At 39.4% G+C, this 19730-nt stretch overlaps 1 protein-coding gene, 3 long non-coding RNA genes and 1 gene segment (V, D, J or C); all 5 read right to left on the bottom strand.

The window, feature by feature from the left end:
- Window positions 1–2046: 2046 nt before the first annotated feature.
- LOC108880276 (uncharacterized) lies at window positions 2047–4100 on the bottom strand. Its single transcript, XR_007812676.1, has 3 exons — window positions 3966–4100; window positions 3187–3788; window positions 2047–2999 (listed from the first exon to the last, which is right to left on the bottom strand). It is a non-coding gene; the product is annotated as an uncharacterized LOC108880276 (long non-coding RNA).
- Window positions 4101–4166: 66 nt separating this feature from the next.
- On the bottom strand, window positions 4167–14283 carry LOC127142195 (uncharacterized). Its single transcript, XM_051069381.1, has 4 exons — window positions 14137–14283; window positions 5158–5451; window positions 4342–4626; window positions 4167–4228 (listed from the first exon to the last, which is right to left on the bottom strand). The coding sequence occupies exons 1-4, from the start codon at window positions 14213–14215 to the stop codon at window positions 4167–4169; spliced, it is 720 nt and encodes a 239-aa protein (XP_050925338.1). The 5' UTR covers window positions 14216–14283.
- Window positions 5943–7465, bottom strand: LOC108880278 (uncharacterized). The gene is made up of 3 exons (XR_001960451.2): window positions 7298–7465; window positions 6438–7095; window positions 5943–6261 (listed from the first exon to the last, which is right to left on the bottom strand). It is a non-coding gene; the product is annotated as an uncharacterized LOC108880278 (long non-coding RNA).
- LOC108880280 (uncharacterized) lies at window positions 9172–12096 on the bottom strand. The gene is made up of 4 exons (XR_001960452.2): window positions 11825–12096; window positions 10439–11645; window positions 9637–10238; window positions 9172–9318 (listed from the first exon to the last, which is right to left on the bottom strand). It is a non-coding gene; the product is annotated as an uncharacterized LOC108880280 (long non-coding RNA).
- A 718-nt stretch (window positions 14284–15001) lies between the features above and the next one.
- LOC108880272 (T cell receptor beta variable 29-1-like) lies at window positions 15002–15641 on the bottom strand. The segment is given in 2 exon segments: window positions 15002–15366; window positions 15526–15641. Coding segments are annotated over 2 exon segments (417 nt in total).
- Between the last annotated feature and the right edge of the window lie 4089 nt (window positions 15642–19730).

Genomic DNA, 19730 nt, shown 5'->3' with positions numbered 1-19730 from the left:
GACTGACGGACCTCAAGACCCAGACTAACACCTGGAAAAAGACAGAAAGTAAAGGACTCATTAAAAATAAAAAATATTTGAACAATCTTATGAACTAACTGGGCTGTTTGAACAATTATTACCTGCTATGCAACAGAAAAAGAGAAAACATATCATCTTGTGTTTAGATAACAAGCCAATCTATGTTTCAGTGTGAAGGATTGAAGTTGCTGGGCTCTGTCATCAGATCACTCTGACTCTCACCTTTAGTGAGAGGCTTGAACAGGAAAGGGAGGTTGTTACATAACCTTCTTACTGTGCATAGGCTGGCTTTATATTATTATAGCATCAAATCAGGAGTAGCTGGTTGGGAGGGGCCTGTCAGAGTAGTTTTTGTATTAGCCGAAAGAAAGTTCAGACACTGTGCCTTGCTAGCTAAACAGTAGTAAAGTGCACTGTGCTCTTTTCCAGCAGATCTGAGTATAAGAGAGCAGTTCTTTCCTGTAGTCCCGGTGAAATCCCCAGAGATATTAAAATCTTTATCATATGGCTTTTCCATTTTAACAGTCATGAAGTCCAAGTATCCAATGAGCTTCATAGCTGTGTCTCCAGGTGAGCGCTGGTACCAGAGCATCAGCAAAAAGTCATTTCTGTCATAGCTGCAGAAAATCTCCACTTTGTCACCAGATTTTGTGATGAGATCAGAGTGAGACTGGTGGATGTCAAGACTCAGACAAACTCCTAGACAAAGAGAAAAATGAGAACTTTTCTATATTGTGTTAGATGATAAATTAAAATAAAAACATTTTCACATTCAAAGGGATTAATACTGTCTCACATTTTTACCTGACAGGCAACAGAAAATTAGAACGCAGAACATTTTGTCTTTGTCAATGTAGAACATATATTCAGAAGCCTTTAGATGACACATAAACCATGTATGAAAGAGGTTTGTAGATGTCATTTGAAATTAGATCACATTGATTGTCGCTGTTTTCATCAACTAATGGCTCTACCGAGATGACTGAGGTTTAAATAGGAAAGGGAAGTGATGAAGAAACCGTAAAATATCCAGCGTGCTGGGAGGAGTTTTCATGTGGCACCACGTCAGCAGTGTTCAGATCTACAGATTGTAATGAAACATTTATTTATTGATAGGTGCCAATACAAACAAGGCAACAGATGAATATAAACTTTTAACATATTAAAATTTACTTAATGTATACAGCACAGCCTCTGTAGAATATGTGAAATATAGGATTTCACAAGCAGTGTGTTTGCGACTCCTGGTGGCAGAGAAGAAAACATGTTAACTTTCATAAGAATGGAGGATAGTCGCTGCTGTTAGTGGTGATGCAGCTTCTCTTATTTATGCTCATCAAGTTGATCATATATGTGTCTTTCCTGGTTGTATAAATTATGATAAATTAACTTCCCTAATTGAATTGGAAATAAAACAATAAAATAGGAACAGGGTCGTATTAGTTAATGCTGATATGATGGCATCAAACCAAAATACAACCACAGACGCAGGTGTCTGGGAGCTTGTCTATTTCACAGCCATGAATGATAAATAATTGTGTGGGGTTTTTGTTAAGTACAGAGGGGATTTTTGTCAGTGTGCTTTGCTGGCTGCACAGTAGTAAACTGCACTCTGTTCACGTCCTGTGACTTGGATTATTAAAGATCCATTCTTTGTTGCACTTCCACCTAAATCTCCAGAGATATTGAAGTGTTCCTTATATGGCTCTTCCATTTTGACATCTTTGAAGTACAAGTATCCAATGAGTTTCAATGCTGTGTCTCCTGGTGAACGCTGGTACCAGAGCATCATCCTGTAGTCAGTCTTATCATGGCTGCAGAAAATCTGCACTTTGTCACCAGGTTTTATGATGAGATCAGAGTGAGACTGACGGACCTCAAGACCCAGACTAACACCTGGAAAAAGACAGAAAGTAAAGGACTCATTAAAAATAAAAAATATTTGAACAATCTTATGAACTAACTGGGCTGTTTGAACAATTATTACCTGCTATGCAACAGAAAAAGAGAAAACATATCATCTTGTGTTTAGATAACAAGCCAATCTGTGTCTCAGTGTGAAGGATTGAAGTTGCTGGGCTCTGTCATCAGATCACTCTGACTCTCACCTTTAGTGAGAGGCTTGAACAGGAAAGGGAGGTTTGAAAAAGAAAGGGCAGTGAAAACATCACTGTATACTGTCTCGTAGGGATGAAAGCATCCAATCAGGACCAGCTGGCTGGGAGTGGTCTGTTCAGGTTCTCATTCAAAACAATAAGTCCACCATAGGTCTTCTTTTAACAGAGAGTGATTCTTTGCTGTGTCTCCACTTGCTTGAGCATGTACTTGTTCTTTACATGGCTGCAGACCAGCGGGTCTCCAGATTTTCTGAGAAAAGCTGGAGGAGTGTGGTCGATCTCAACACCCAGACAAACATTAAAGAAAGACAGAAAGAGTGTAGAAATTATAGATAAAGTGATACCCCTTAATGAGTAAGTGATTAACAATGAGCCAAAGTAAAATGAACAATACTGGAACACTGAGTGCTCGACTGAATAAACCTCTCACTATAGACTCTAAATCTCTGGAGCTCCAGCTCCACCTACTGGGAAGATAGTAAACTCATCATCTTGTATCTGATAAGCCAAATTATTGGCAGGCAGTTTTTGTTCAGCTGCTCATACGTCTCACGTCACTGTGTTTACCAGCAGCACAGAAATACACTCCACTGTCCTCAGGCTGCAGGTTTTTCACAGTAAGAGCCCCCGTCTCTATTGTATCTTTGTTAGCTGAATATTTGGTTTGAGAGAGCCCCCCATAGTCTGGCTGCCCCATAAAAACTGTGTAGACAATGAAGGTCATGGTCTCTCCTGGACGCTGTCTGTACCAGTACATCTGGTTATAAGTAATGCCTTTGTTGTGGCTGCAGTTCATCTCTGCAGATTTGGACACATAATTCCAGCTGATTGCAGGGTGTTGGGTCACATCCTGGCAGCGAACTGAGGAGAAAAGACAAAATTTAAAAAATCGAAATCCTGCTCACAGTAAAGATTAAAAACATTCAAATATTAATTCACATCCATTCTTTCTGAGTCTCCATCAGCTAATGTTTCATTGTTAGTAAATACACAACAATAAATCATAGACTCTCTCACACTGCACAAAAATAAATGTTTGTTCTTTTACCTTGAAGCCACAGAGATGAGACTGCAAATGTGATGAGTATTGGAGCTGTCATTATGATTCTGATGAAATGAGACACAGCCACAGCAGACATACTGAATGTCTGAGGCTGCTGTTTATAATGGGAGGTGTGATGTTAAACAGCATTGCTCCACAGAAAGAACCTCCCATTATAATCTCTGATCTGAATCAGCAGAGAGACCAACATTGGTTAAAATGGTTTATTCCAGGTGCAAGAAGCTGTGAGTTTTAATACAGAGATAAATAGGCAGGTTTTTGTACTGAGGAGCAGTGATATGTAGCACTGTGGTAACTAGCAGCACAGAAGTACACTGCACTGTTGTTCGTGCGGAGTCCTTCAATTGTTAATGTGCAATTCTGGCCTTTGTTTGCATTCCCTTCAATCTTCACCTTCACTCCAGGCTCTAGTTTTTCACTGTCTCCTGTCATGTATCCCAGGAGCTGAAGTTCTCTGTTTGACTGCTTGTACCAGAGGATTATGTAATAGCTCTCAATATTGTGTGAACAGTAGATTTTGGCTGTTTGTTCTTGTTTCTTGTGAATGTCAGCTGGAGTCTGTTGGACTTTGTCACTGACAGAGGCACCTGTGGGAAAAAATGATAAGCAAAGCACCAGGCAAATTACAGCATGAGCTTCAACACTGATGAATTGAAAAACTCTAGAAACACAGCTGAAATAGCAGCAGTAGAGGAGACTGACTGAATAAATCTACAAACAGATTTTGTTACAGCTTTAGCTCAAAGTAATTTTAATGGCATTACCTGAAACCAGATCAGTGTTCAAAGTCATAATTATGAGAAAAGAAAATAGGAGCATCATTTTGTGTTTGGTCAAATGTTTGGTTAAATCTTGGTACTTTGAATCATCCTGTTTTCTTCAGTGTAACAGCAGTTATAATGACCTCCTTCCTGAGTACACTCTCCTATATGTAAAATAAACATGAGCTCTGTAGGTGGGTGGTGTCATATTATGTCCTCTTCCTCTAACATTAAAACCAGCATGTGGTGCAGTGATATACTGCCACCTAATGAGAGGAGGGAGCACAAGTGTAAGGAGCTGTGAACTGATTAAATATGTGGCAGTGAGGTTTTTGTACTGAGGAGCAGTGATATGTAGCACTGTGGTAACTAGCAGCACAGAAGTACACTGCACTGCTGCTCAGGCTGAGTCCTTCAATTGTTAATGTGCAGTTCTGGCCTTTATTTGCATCCCCTTCAATCTTTACATCCACTCCTTTCTCTGGATAGCCATCCTTTCCTAACATATATCCCAGGAACTGTAGCTGTTTGTTCTTCAACTGTTTGTACCAGAGGATTCGATCATAGCTGTCTATACTGTGTGAACAGTAGATTTTGGCTGTTCCTCCTGGTTTCTTCTGTATGTCAGCTGGAATCTGGTGGACTTGGTCACTGAGAGAGGAACCTGTGGAAAACAGATCACTGAAGTGTCAGAATACCATGCAACATGAACGTGGCCACTGTTAGATTTAAAAACTGACAATCTAAAAAGTAAAATAATGCTAAAACATGGCTGAAATAGCTGTAGGCTGTACACAAGTAATTATTTTAACTATTTTATTGACATTACCTGCAACTGGAATAAAGGTATAAGTAATGATTAGTAATAGAAGAATCATTTTGTGTTGAGTGTTTTATGATCTTGTTGAAATCAATCATTGTGTTTTCTTCAGTGTATCAGCAGTTATACTGATTATTTCAACCTCCTCTTTGAGTAAACTGTCCAATCAGCAAACCCACATGAAGTCATTAGGATGATGTCATAGAGCTTCCTCCTCCCCTTAACATTATAACCATCATGTCAGCCACCACCACGAGATGAATGAGATGGAGGAATACAGGTGCAGGAGGCTGTGAGCTGTAATATAGAGAAAAAAAAAAACATGATGGTGAGGTTTTTGTACTGAGGAGCAGTGATATGTAGCACTGTGGTAACTAGCAGCACAGAAGTACACTGCACTGTCGTTCAGGCTGAGTCCTTCAATTGTTAATGTGCTGGTCTGGCCTTTATCTGCACTCCCATCCATGCTGACATTCAGTCCCTTTTCTGGGTTTCCATTATCTTTATACATGTATCCCAGGAACTGTAGTTGTCTATTTTTCAACTGTTTGTACCAGAGGAATGTATAATAGTTGTCAATTTTGTGTAAACAGTTGATTTTGGCTTTTTCTCCTGGATTTTTGTAGATATCAGCTGGAGTCTGTTGGACTTTGTCACTGAGAGAGGAACCTGTAGAAAAATTATAACCAGACAAATTACAGCATGAGTTTAAACACTGATGAGCTGAAAAACTGAACATAAAAGATTAAAAATCTAGAAACAGCTGAAATAGCAGCAGTATAGGAGACTGACTGTACACACACTTATCATGGCATTACCTGAAACCAGAACAAGGTTAAAATGAATGATTAGTAACAAGAGAATCATTTTGTGTTCTCTGAGTGTTTAATGATCTCGAATGAATCATTGTGTTTTCTTCAGTGTATCAGCAGTTATACTGATTATTTCAACCTCCTCTTTGAGTAAACTGTCCAATCAGCAAACCAACATGAAGTCATTAGGATGATGTCATAGAGTTTTCTCCTCCCCTTAACATTATAACCTGAGTCTGAGTAATGATATACTGCCACCTAATGAGATGAAGGAATACAGGTGCAGGAGGCTGTGAGCTGTAATACAGAGAAGAAAACACATGATGGTGAGGTTTTTGTACTGAGGAGCAGTGATATGTAGCACTGTGGTAACTGGCAGCACAGAAGTACACTGCACTGCTGCTCAGGCTGAGTCCTTCAATTGTTAATGTGCAATTCTGGCCTTTATCTGCACTCCCATCCATGCTGACATTCAGTCCCTTTTCTGGGTTTCCAGTGTTTTTAAACATGTATCCCAAGAACTGTAGCTGTCCATTCTTTAATTGCTTGTACCAGAGGATTCGATTATAGCTGTCTATACTGTGTGAACAGTAGATTTTGGCTGTTTGTTCTTGTTTCTTGTGAATGTCAGCTGGAGTCTGTTGGACTTTGTCACTGACAGAGGCACCTGTGGAAAAAATGATAAGCAAAGCACCAGGCAAATTACAACATGAGCTTCAACACTGATGAATTGAAAAACTCTAGAAACACAGCTGAAATAGCAGCAGTAGAGGAGACTGACTGAATAAATCTACAAACAGATTTTGTTACAGCTTTAGCTCAAAGTAATTTTAATGGCATTACCTGAAACCAGATCAGTGTTCAAAGTCATAATTATGAGAAAAGAAAATAGGAGCATCATTTTGTGTTTGGTTAAATGTTTGGTTGAATCTTGGTACTTTGAATCATCCTGTTTTCTTCAGCGTAACAGCAGTTATAATGAGCTCCTTCCTGAGTACACTCTGATATATGTAAAATAAACATGAGCTCTGTAGGTGGGTGGTGTCATATTATGTCCTCTTCCTCTAACGTTAAAACCAGCGTGTGGTGCAGTGATATACTGCCACCTAATGAGAGGAGGGAGCACAAGTGTAAGGAGCTGTGAACTGATTAAATATGTGGCAGTGAGGTTTTTGTACTGAGGAGCAGTGATGTGTAGCACTGTGGTAACTAGCAGCACAGAAGTACACTGCACTGTTGTTCAGGCTGAGTCCTTCAATTGTTAATGTGCAATTCTGGCCTTTACTTGCACCCCCTTCTATCTTTACATTCACTCCATCCGCAGGTTTTCCTGAGATTGTTAACATGTATCCCAGGAACTGTAGTTCTCTGTCTGACTTCTTGTACCAGAGGATTTGGTCATAGTTGTCATCATTGTGTGAGCAGTAGATTTTGGCTGTTTGTCCTTGTTTCTTGTGAATGTCAGCTGGAGTCTGTTGGACTTTGTCACTGACAGAGGCACCTGTGGAAAAACAAAGCACCAGACAAAATATAACATGAGCTTAAACACTGATGAACTGATAAACAGAGGAACACAAAACATAAAAAATCTAGAAACACAGCTGAAATAGCAGCAGTATAGGAGACTGACTGTACACATGTATAAACATATTTTTTCCTAAACGTTAAAAGAAAGTTTTCAAAAATAATTTGGATAATAATACCTGAAACCAGAACAGTGTTAAAAGTAATGATTATTAAAACGACAATCATTTTGTTTTCTCTGAGTGTTTTATGATCTTGTTGAAATCAATCATTGTGTTTTCTTCAGTGTATCAGCAGTTATACTGATTATTTCAACCTCCTCTTTGAGTAAACTGTCCAATCAGCAAACCCACATGAAGTCATTAGGTCGATGTCATAGAGCTTCCTTCTCCCCTTAACATTGTAACCTGAGTCTGAGTAATGATATACTGCCACCTAATGAGATGAAGGAATACAGGTGCAGGAGGCTGTGAGCTGTAATACAGAGATGAAAAAACATGATGGTGAGGTTTTTGTACTGAGGAGCAGTGATATGTAGCACTGTGGTAACTAGCAGCACAGAAGTACACTGCACTGTTGTTCAGGCTGAGTCCTTCAATTGTTAATGTGCAATTCTGGTCCTTATCTGCACTCCCATCAATCTTCACATTCACTCCAGGCTCTAGGGTTGGAGTTATGTACATGTATCCCAGGAGCTGTACTTTTTTATCCTTTGATTGTTTGTACCAGAGGATTTGATCATAGCTTTGAATATTGTGTAAACATCTGATTTTGGCTGTTTGTCCTGGATTTTTGTAGATATCAGCTGGAGTCTGTTGGACTTTGTCACTGAGAGAGGAACCTGTGGAAAAAACACAACAATATACAATCATGGAACATGAGGCTGAATCCTCCTTTTAGATAAAAACCAGTGAACAGAATTGTTGCATTACCTGAGACCAGTATGATATTAAAGGTTATACAGAGGACAATGATCATCTTGTCATCTTCCATGACTGACTTTAAGAACATTCCTGTTATTGGTGCTGTGTTTTCATCATATGCAGTTGTACTGAATATTCACTCCTCTGTTTCTTGGTGACCCGTCCCATCAGGAACAGCAGCAGTTTTTTCAGTGGGTGGTGTCACAATCATCATCATAGTCTTCCTGACCTGCCACTACACACTACAGATGTACTGTACTGCCACCTTATGAAGAGAAACTAAATAACAACGACCTGAAATGACCCCTGAAACCCTGGTATAACAACACAGGAGAGTATAATATATTGTTTGTTGCAAGTTCACCTCTGAGTCTCAGTTTTGCAGTTGAGTTTTACTGGTACAAACATTTTTTAGTTTATCATATGTAGTTAACCACATGTTGCAACACAAGCACTTACATCACACAACCAATATATAAAAAATAAATAAATAAATACAAGACAACCAAAATCTGTATGTGCTGTTAGAGCTCCCTCTGTAGTCCATCAAAGAGACTGTTATCTTCTATCCACAGAGACCGATGATTGAGTATTTGTACAGCTGTCTAAGTCACCTGTATCACTGTGTTTACCAGCAGCACAGAAATACACTCCACTGTCCTCAGGCTGCAGGTTTTTCACAGTAAGAGCCCCCGTCTCTATTGTATCCAAAAAAAGGTTTAATCGAAAGCAACTGGACTTAGTTATAGTCTGGAAGACGTTTCACCTCTCATCCAAGAGGCTTCATCAGTTCGTGTTCGCATCTGACCAGGCTGGGACTGGTCCAACTGATTTTTTGGTGTGGAGACCCAAGTATTTAACCTCTGTGGGGTTAAATCAGTTGGACCAGTCCCAGCCTGGTCAGATGCGAACACGAACTGATGAAGCCTCTTGGATGAGAGGTGAAACGTCTTCCAGACTATAACTAAGTCCAGTTGCTTTCGATTAAACCTTTTTTTTGGATAACTATGACCTGGATGAATGAGAATATTCACAGAATTGTCTCTATTGTATCTTTGTTAGCTGAATATTTGGTTTGAGGGAGCCCCCCCCCCCATAGTCTGGCTGCCCCATGAAAGCTTTGTAGACAATGAAGGTCATGGTCTCTCCTGGACGCTGTCTGTACCAGTACATCTGGTTATAAGTAATGCCTTTGTTGTGGCTGCAGTTCATCTCTGCAGATTTGGACTCATAATTCCAGCTGATTGCAGGGTGTTGGGTCACATCCTGGCAGCGAACTGAGGAGAAAACACAAAATTTAAACATGATTGTATTCCTTTGGGAGGAAAAAACTACATTCCAACACGTTACATTTGATCCATTTATATTGTATAATATTATGTTTTAACTGTCCAATCATTATTTTTTTTAAATTCTCACAGTAATTTGTTTTGTGAATCATATGTAGACATTTGAAAATTTTAAAAACATTTAAATATTAATTAAAATCCATTTTTTCTGGATCTCCATCAGCCAATGTTTCATTGTTAGTAAATACACAACAATAAATCATAGACTCTCTCACACTGCACAAAAATAAATGTTTGTTCTTTTACCTTGAAGCCACAGAGATGAGACTGCAAATGTGATGAGTATTGGAGCTGTCATTATGATTCTGATGAAATGAGACACAGCCACAGCAGACATACTGAATGTCTGAAGCTGCTGTTTATAATGGGAGGTGTGACGTTAAACAGCATTGTTCCACAGAAAGAACCTCCCATTATAATCTCTGATCTGAATCAGCAGAGAGACCAACATTGGTTAAAATGGTTTATTCCAGGTGCAAGAAGCTGTGAGTTTTAATACAGAGATGAATAGGCAGGTTTTTGTACTGAGGAGCAGTGATATGTAGCACTGTGGTAACTAGCAGCACAGAAGTACACTGCACTGTTGTTTGGTTTTAGTCTTTCAATTGTTAATGTGCAGTTCTGTCCTTTACTTGCACCCCCTTCTATCTTTACATCCACTCCAGTCTCTGGTTTTCCTGTATTTACTGTCATGTATCCCAGGAACTGTAGTTCTCTATCTGACTTCTTGTACCAGAGGATTTGGTTATAGTTGTTGTCATTGTGTGAACAGTAGATTTTGGCTGTTTCTTCTTGTTTCTTGTGAATGTCAGCTGGAGTCTGTTGGACTTTGTCACTGACAGAGGCACCTGTGGGAAAACAAAGCACCAGACAAAATATAACATGAGCTTAAACACTGATGAACTGATAAACAGAGGAACAGAAAACATTAAAAATCTAGAAATACTGTTGAAATAGCAGCAGTACAGGAGACTGACTGTACACATGTAAAACATATTTTTTCCTAAACTTTAAAAGAAAGTTCTCAAAATAATCTTGATAATAATACCTGAAACCAGAACAGTGTTAAAAGTAATGATTATTAAAACGACAATCATTTTGTTTGATTGTGATTTATGATCTTGTTGAAATCAATCATTGTGTTTTCTTCAGTGTATCAGCAGTTATACTGATTATTTCAACCTCCTCTTTGAGTAAACTGTCCAATCAGCAAACCAACATGAAGTCATTAGGTTGATGTCATAGAGCTTCCTCCTCCCCTTAACATTGTAACCTGAGTCTGAGTAATGATATACTGCCACCTAATGAGATGAAGGAATACAGGTGCAGGAGGCTGTGAGCTGTAATACAGAGATGAATAAATAACAATAAATAACAACGACCTGAAATGAACCATGAAACCCTGCTATAACAATACAATATATAAAATATTTGTTTTTTATAATTTCAGCTCTGAGTCTGAGAGAAGTCTTCTAACCTAAACAACCATATAAGTCATTGCTCAGGTACAACCTGAGGGTTGGAGGGCTTCCCAATAGCAGCCATACCAGAGCTTCGTCTTCATGTTAACAATTATAAACATACCATCTTCGCTGGGTCAGGTTTAGGGATAAAAAACTACTTGGTTAGTTTAGGAAAGATCGTGGTTTTGGTTGAAATTGCCTGTGGAAAGGTCGTGGATTAAATAAACAACAGAGATGAGACTGCAAATGTGATGAGTATTGGAGCTGTCATTATGATTCTGATGAAATGAGACACAGCCACAGCAGACATACTGAATGTCTGAGGCTGCTGTTTATAATGGGAGGTGTGATGTTAAACAGCATTGCTCCACAGAAAGAACCTCCCATTATAATCTCTGATCTGAATCAGCAGAGAGACCAACATTGGTTAAAATGGTTTATTCCAGGTGCAAGAAGCTGTGAGTTTTAATACAGAGATAAATAGGCAGGTTTTTGTACTGAGGAGCAGTGATATGTAGCACTGTGGTAACTAGCAGCACAGAAGTACACTGCACTGTCGTTCAGGCTGAGTCCTTCAATTGTTAATGTGCAGTTCTGGCCTTTGTTTGCATTCCCATCTATCTTTACATCCACTCCATCTTCAGACTTTGCTGTATTTATTATGATGTATCCCAGGAACTGAAGTTCTCTGTTTGATTGCTTGTACCAGAGGATTCGATCATAGTCGTCAATACTGTGTGAACAGTAGATTGTGACTTTTTCTCCTGGTTTCTTTGTCACTGAGAGAGGAACCTGTAGAGAAATGATCAACAAAGCATCCAACAAAATACAACATAAGCATGAACACTGGTGAATTGAAAAACTGAGGAACATAAAGTGTAATAGCAGCAGTATTAAAGACTGGCACAAATGTAAACAGATTTTGTTGAAACTTCAAAATAAGGTTCTCAGCATTATTTTGCTGACATTACCTGAAACCATATCAGTGTTTAAAGTCATGCTTAGGAAAAAATAAAATAGGAGCATCATTTTGTGTTCTCTGAGTGTTTGATTAAACCCTGTTGCTATGAATCACTGTGTTTTCTTCAGTGTATCAGCAGTTGTATAATTAAACTCTCCCATCAGCAAAATAAACATGAGCTGTGTAGAGGGGTGGTGTCACAGTTAATCCTCCTCTTAACATTAAAACCAGCACGTCAACTCCCGCTACACATCACTGGTTCAGTGATATACTGCCACCTAATGAGAGGAAGGATTACAAGAGGTTTTTGTACTGAGGAGCAGTGATATGTAGCACTGTGGTAACTAGCAGCACAGAAGTACACTGCACTGTTGTTCAGGCTGAGTCCTTCAATTGTTAATGTGCAATTCTGGCCCTTATCTGCACTCCCTTCAATCTTCACATTCACTCCAGGCTCTAGGGTTGGAGTTATGTACATGTATCCCAGGAGCTGTAGTTTTTTATCCTTTAATTGTTTGTACCAGAGGATTTGGTTATAGCTGTTGTCATTGTGTGAACAGTAGATTTTGGCTGTTTCTTCTTGTTTCTTGTGAATGTCAGTTGGAGTCTGGTAGACTTTGTCACTGACAGAGGCACCTGTGGAAAAACAAAGCACCAGACAAAATATAACATGAGCTTAAACACTGATGAACTGATAAACAGAGGAACACAAAACATAAAAAATCTAGAAACAGCTGAAATAGCAGCAGTATAGGAGACTGACTGTACACACACTTATCATGGCATTACCTGAAACCAGAACAAGGTTAAAATGAATGATTATTAATAAGACAATCATTTTGTGTTCTCTGAGTGTTTAATGATCTTGAATCAATCATTGTGTTTTCTTCAGTGTATCAGCAGTTATACTGATTATTTCAACCTCCTCTTTGAGTAAACTGTCCAATCAGCAAACCCACATGAAGTCATTAGGTTGATGTCATAGAGCTTCCTCCTCCCCTTAACATTATAACCATCATGTCAGCCACCACCACGAGATGAATGAGATGGAGGAATACAGGTGCAGGAGGCTGTGAGCTGTAATATAGAGAAAAAAAACATGATGGTGAGGTTTTTGTACTGAGGAGCAGTGATATGTAGCACTGTGGTAACTAGCAGCACAGAAGTACACTGCACTGCTGCTCAGGCTAAGTCCTTCAATTGTTAATGTGCTGGTCTGGCCTTTATTTGCACTCCCATCCATGCTGACATTCAGTCCCTTTTCTGGGTTTCCATTATCTTTATACATGTATCCCAGGAACTGTGGCTCTCTGTTCTTTAATTGTTTGTACCAGAGGATTTGATCGTAGTTGTCAATACTGTGTGAACAGTTGATTGTGGCTCTTTCTCCTGGTTTCTTGTACATGTCAGCTGGAGTCTGGTGGACTTGGTCACTGAGAGAGGAACCTGTGGTAAAGGGATCATAGAAACACCAGATAAAATACAATATGAGCATTAACACTGGTAAATTGAAAAACTGAATAATAAAAAATGTAAAATCATGTAAAGTCAGACTCAAAAAAAACAAAAAAAGTACAATAATTTTCATGATATTACCTAAAACCAGAACAGTGTTCAAAGTCATGCTGAGGACAAAAGAATATAGGACGATCATTTTGTGTTTTCTGAGTGTTTGGTTATTTCGAGGAAATCATCATTTTGTTGCTGCAATGAATGAAGCTGTTACACTGAGTGTTTCCAACCTTGTTTCTGAGTAGACCCTCCCAATTCATCATGTGGGTGTTGTCATTGTGCATGATGTTTGTACTACCACTACACACCACTTGTTCAGTATAAAGTAATGATACACTGAGGAACAAATACAGGTGCAAAAAAAAAAAAAAACGTGTGATGGTGAGGTTTTTGTACTGAGGAGCAGTGATATGTAGCACTGTGGTAACGAGCAGCACAGAAGTACACTGCACTGTTGTTCAGGCTGAGTCCTTCAATTGTTAATGTGCAATTCTGGCCTTTATCTGCACTCCCATCAATCTTCACATTCACTCCAGGCTCTAGAAATTGTCTTCCGTACATGTATCCCAGGAGCTGTAGTTTTTTATCCTTTGATTGTTTGTACCAAAGGATTTGATCATAGCTTTGAATATTGTGTAAACATCTGATTTTGGCTGTTTGTCCTGGATTTTTGTAGATATCAGCTGGAGTCTGTTGGACTTTGTCACTGAGAGAGGAACCTGTGGAAAAAACACAACAATATACAATCATGGAACGTGAGGCTGAATCCTCCTTTTAGATAAAAACCAGTGAACAGAACTGTTGCATTACCTGAGACCAGTATGATATTAAAGGTTATACAGAGGACAATGATCATCTTGTCGTCTTCCATGACTGACTTTAAGAACATTCCTGTTATTGGTGCTGTGTTTTCATCATATGCAGTTGTACTGAATATTCACTCCTCTGTTTCTTGGTGACCCGTCCCATCAGGAACAGCAGCAGTTTTTTCAGTGGGTGGTGTCACAGTCATCATCGTGGTCTTCCTGACCTGCCACTACACACTACAGATGTACTGTACTGCCACCTTATGAAGAGACACAAAATAACAACGACCTGAAATGACCCCTGAAACCCTGTTATAACAACACAGAAGAGAAAGAAGTATAATTTGTTTGTCACTGCTGAGTCTCAGTTTCGCAGTTGAGTTTTAGTGGAAGAAGCAGTGAATTTTTTTAGTTGTTTGATTTTGTGAGAATATTGTCAGTGCTTCAAATTTAGTTCAGGTTATTTTGTCAAACCACTGTTTCCATGGCTTTTACAGCACTGTCACTTTACTGCCAAAATTAGGAAGGAAAATGTTAATGGAATTAAAATATGGATGAAAATAGAATTTATCCTGTATTAAACCAACAGGAAAATAATTAACAATATAACAAAATCAAACAGCAACTCTGCAAAACTGTGTCATGATCATACAGAGTACATATGATGTTACAATTTCTGTATTTACTGCCCGTCATTTCATGTTTATTGTAGAATTATCACTGATGGACACTGAGGAACATTATATTGCAACACAAACGGTCACACAGTCATTATTAAAAGTGATTCTGAATGACAACCAAAATGGCAATTAAAAATTTTCAGTCTAGAGCTCCCTCTGTAGTCCATCAAAGAGACCCTTATCTTCTATTCACTGTGACACTGACAGTTGAGTATTTGTACAGCTGTCTAAGTCGCCTGTATCACTGTGTTTACTCACAGCACAGAAATACACTCCACTGTCATTATGCAGCAGCTTCTCCACAGTCAAAGATCCAGTCTGAGCATCGTTCTTCTTTGCTGGAAATTTGTCCTCACTAAAGCCACTCTCATATTTATGTGGTGGAGTTGTAGTTGTGAAAACAATTTGCTTCATCATCTCCCCTGGCAGCTGTCTGTACCAGTACATCTGGAAGTAGCTAGCATCCTTAGTGTGACTGCAGTCTATTGTAGCAGACTGACCCTCGTTCTTCCACAACAGAGGGGTTTGGGTGACATCACTCCCATCACTTAGACCTGCAGGGGTGAAAAAAGAACAACAATGCTAACCACCAATGACTCTGCTTTGTTATGCAGACAGAATGATCTATAATTAAATCATTATGATGAATTTATCAGTCTGCTACAAGATGGTCAAAGAGATCTCTCAGTCATCAGCATCATAATGTACAGTACCTACAACACAGAGCAGAGCTGCAGAGACTTTGATCAGACCAGCTGAGATCATTATTGTGTTCTGAGCAAAATGAACTTAGAGACCAGAGTCACTGTCAGTCTGTGATGGGAGGAGTGATGTTATAACAGAGAGATGAAGGGTTGCAGATGGGAGTGTCTCTGCTGGAAAATGCTCTGTGATTATGCTCGAGGTCCCCCTACTGTTCAGGAGGTTAAAGGTTTTATTAACAGTTGTGCAAACAGTGCACTGAGGTTTTTGTTCAGCTCTCACATGTGTCTGTATCACTGTGTTTACTCACGGCACAGAAATACAAGCCTTTATCCTCTGGCACCAGATTCTTCACTGTGAATGTTCCGGTCTCAACATCAGGCTTAGTGGCTGAGAATTTGTCTTTGCTGAAATCTCCAAAGTCATTTTTGGTTGTTGTTGTGAACACAATTAGTTTCATTGTCTCTCCTGGCAGCTGTCTGTACCAGTACATCTGGCTGTAGTCAACACTCTTGGTGTGGTTGCAGTGTATTGTTGCATCGTCACCCTGTTTTCTCCACAGTATGGGTGTCTGGTTGACATCACTCCCATCAACAAGACCTGTGTGTATAACAATGAGATTAACAGTGAAAATCTAAAGTAAACCATTTGAAAAACCAATGTCACCTTCTGCTCTCATCCTTAAAATAAAAGGTTAACTCTGTAAAGCAGCAGTTTTCTTTTCATCACCTTTCATCCAAAGCAGAAATATCAAAGAGCTGAAGCAGCCATGTTTTATCACGTCCATGTTATCAAAGTCACAGTCTCATAACTGTCAGCTGTAGTTACAGAGATATACAGAGTTGTGGGTGGGAGTGTCACTGCAGGGTGTGACATGTGTGATGTCTAGCCTCATGGTGAACCAGAATGTAACTTGGAGTATTTGTGGTACCTGAGGTCCCCCTACAGTACATGAGATATTTGGTAACAGTTGTGCAAACAGTGCACTGAGGTTTTTGTTCAGCTCTCACATGTGTCTGTATCACTGTGTTCACTTACAGCACAGAAATACAAGCCTTTATCTTCTGGCACCAGATTCTTTACTGTGAATGTCCCGGTCTCAACATCCAGGCTTAGTGGCTGAGAATTTGTCTTTGCTGAAATCTCCAAAGTCGTTTTTGGTTGTTGTTGTGAACACAATTAGTTTCATAGTTTCTCCAGGCAGCTGTCTGTACCAGTACAATCTGGTCTGTAAGTTACACCCTTGGTGTGGTTGCAGTGTATTGTTGCATCGTCACCAAAAACGACACTGTTTTCTCCACAGTATGGGTGTCCTGGTTGACATCACTCCCATCAATAAGACCTGTGTGTTTAATAGCTAAAGTTACCACTTGAAAACATTTTGGATTTGGTTGTTATCCAAGAAACATTTGCAATAAAAGAGCTACACACATGAAATAGTAATAGTAATCTAATGTAAACTTGTAATATTATACAGTTAATTTTTTTTACTAATTACCTGTAGTCCACAGAAGAAAGACTGACAGTATGAGGAGGCCTTGTTTAGTGATGGTAATATCCATGTTCTGTTAAGATAGAAACTACCTGAGTCTCTCTGGTTACAGAGACAGAGACATGAGTTGAAAGTGGGAGTGTCACATTCAAATTACCTGTCTGTATGTACATAACTGATACTGTAGGTCCCCTACAGTTCATTACTACCCTAAACAACACTCAGGTCATTAACACCGACAAGGCTGAGAAAGACAGATTTTCTGATGTATTTTGTGATGATCTTAAAATAGAAGATAGAAGGTATCAGAGAGACTAGACAGCACTAGAATGTGAGTAAAAGAGAGTCTTCACATTAAGATTTCTTTATCAGAAGGTGGACCTAAAACAGGCTGTAGGAAGCAGAGTGATATTGAGTGTCTGGCTTTATCAGTCTAAACAGTATGATCTGCACATCCAAAGAATTACAGTGACTACATATTGTTGAACTGTGGGCCTACATCGTGACCGCTCAGACAGGGTCAAAAATGTGTCGAAACAAGAGATAAAATCTTCAAAGTCTTGGTTCAGATGGAGGCTGCAGTGTTCAGGAGCCTGATCATCTTGTCTGTCTGACTCTTGGTATTGACTTGAGGGTTTTGTCTTGACTTGAGTGGAATCTGCAGCACTGTGGCTAACTGGCAGCACAGAAATACACACCACTGTCATGTGATGAAGATTGGAAATAGTGAGGTCTGACTGTTTGCTGCCATCTCCATCAAAGCTGATTTTTCCTTTCACATCATTCTCAGGGAATGGGTTGTTCAGATTTAGATATCCCAAGTACTTGAAAGCTTTGTGTTCATCTTGTTTGTACCAGAGAATTCGATCATAACTTTTTATGCTGTGTGCACAGTTGATCTCACTGTCAACAGATTCACCAGCTCTCTTAATGATGTAAGGAGGTGTCTGGTCGACACGTTTGGTGTCAGAGGCACCTGTGGAAAAACAAAAAGACAAAAAAACAGATGAGATTTAAATACTGAAATTATTATCTGTGCACAGCATCTTCCTCTGCTCGTAATACTCACCCTTATTCTCTGGCAGATGAAGGAAACAAAATATGAAAACCATGAGGATCATGTTAAACACATTTAGAGAGACTCTAGTACCAGCCTTCTGTTCCTTTCAGGTCAGCTCCTGTGGATGAGAGCACATCACTGTTACAAGATAACAAACAGGGGAGGTGTCAGACATCTACATCACAGCTCTTCACTTCAGAGCACTGTGATACTCTTATCTTAGGGAGTGCACAAGTTGTTAAAACTCATTCTATTCACAGAAGTTTGTCTCCCCTGCAGGTGTGAAAAATACAGTCTGTGCTTTCAGACGGAAATTTTTTTTTTCCTACAGAAATTACAAAAAACTTCTGCTTCTGGTGTTAATTTCAGTTCAGTGCAGCAGTTTGTGGAGTCCTTCAGTATGTCCTTTACTGATATATGTTACACAGACACATTTAAATCTCTCTTTACATTATTTATCCATTTTCTTTTTAGGCATTGTTCTACTTTTGTTAATCAGGGACTTGACAATGAATATAAAATCATATTCATGTGGAGGGTACAAACATGCCTCTTTGTCATGAATAATAACAGCTTAGCCCAGATGTCCTAGTTGGCAGTTGGCAAAAAGATTAATTTGTCATGATGCTTGAAAAAGATTTCACCAACTGAGGTTTTGCAGTGTTGCACGATGTTAACATCCAAGACAGGATTAAGAGAAGCTCGGTTACAGGGGTTTTTGAGCAGTATTGCAATGTAGCTGTGCCACTGTGGTCCCTGACACACAGCACAGAAATACAAGCCTTTGTCCTCTGGCACCAGATTCTTCACTGTGAGCGTCCCGCTGTGAGCATCGGGTTTGGTGGCTGAAAATTTCTTGTGCTGTAATCTCCAAAGTCATGATCTTCTCTGCCAAGTTCTGTATGCACATTAGTTTCACTCTTTCTCCAGGCAGCTGTCTGTACCAGTATATCTGGTAATAATAATCACCCTTGGTGTGGCTGCAATGTATGGTTGCATTGTCACCCTTTTCTCTTCCACAGTATTGAGGCTGGGTGACATCACCTCCATCAGTTTGACCTGTGTGTGTAACATTAAAGGTTACCATGTGAATTTTTTGACAGCTTTTAAATCATTGTCATCTTCTGCTGTCATCCCTGAAATAATAATAGTTGCAGACAGTAATACAGTGAGATGTTTTTCCCTCTACTTTACCTGATGTCCAAAACAGAAGTAAAAGCAAGATGAGCTCAGGATTGATAATATCCATCTTCTGAAGGTTAGAGCCTCAAATGTCAGTGTAGTCACAGATATATGAAGGGCTGCAGGTGGATGTGTCAAAATCTTGTGTGACATTCTATGATCCTGTTTGCTGCTGTATCAAATATGAAGAGCTGCAGGTGAGAATATCATATATTGTGTGGTGTGTGATCAAAGTGTAACTATGAGAATCTGTGGTACTTGAGGTCCCCCTACAGTACATGATAATTAGTTTTGGTGACTGTCATGGGAACTGTGTGCTGGGGTTTTTGTTCAGCTCTCACATGTGTGTCTAATGTGTTGCGCCACAGCACAGAAATACAAGCCTTTATCCTCTGGCACCAGATCCTTCACTGAATGTTCCACTCTTAGCATCAGGTTTAGTGGCTGAGAATTTGTCTTTGCTGAAATCTCCAAAGTCGTGA

Source organism: Lates calcarifer, unplaced genomic scaffold, assembly GCF_001640805.2.
Source record: "Lates calcarifer isolate ASB-BC8 unplaced genomic scaffold, TLL_Latcal_v3 _unitig_887_quiver_851, whole genome shotgun sequence".
NCBI classification, from domain to species: Eukaryota; Metazoa; Chordata; class Actinopteri; family Centropomidae; genus Lates; species Lates calcarifer.
This window is presented reverse-complemented; position numbering and strand designations above follow the sequence as displayed.

Coding starts and splice junctions, on each gene's coding strand:
- LOC127142195 (XM_051069381.1), bottom strand. CDS start 14,215: ATGTTCTTAAAGTCAGTCATGGAAGACGACAAGATGATCATTGTCCTC. Junction 5,452..14,136: donor TAATATCATACTGGTCTCAG/GTAATGCAACAG, acceptor ATTTTTCTACAG/GTTCCTCTCTCAGTGACAAA. Junction 4,229..4,341: donor CAGCAGTGCAGTGTACTTCT/GTGCTGCTAGTT, acceptor TCCTCTCATTAG/GTGGCAGTATATCACTGCAC.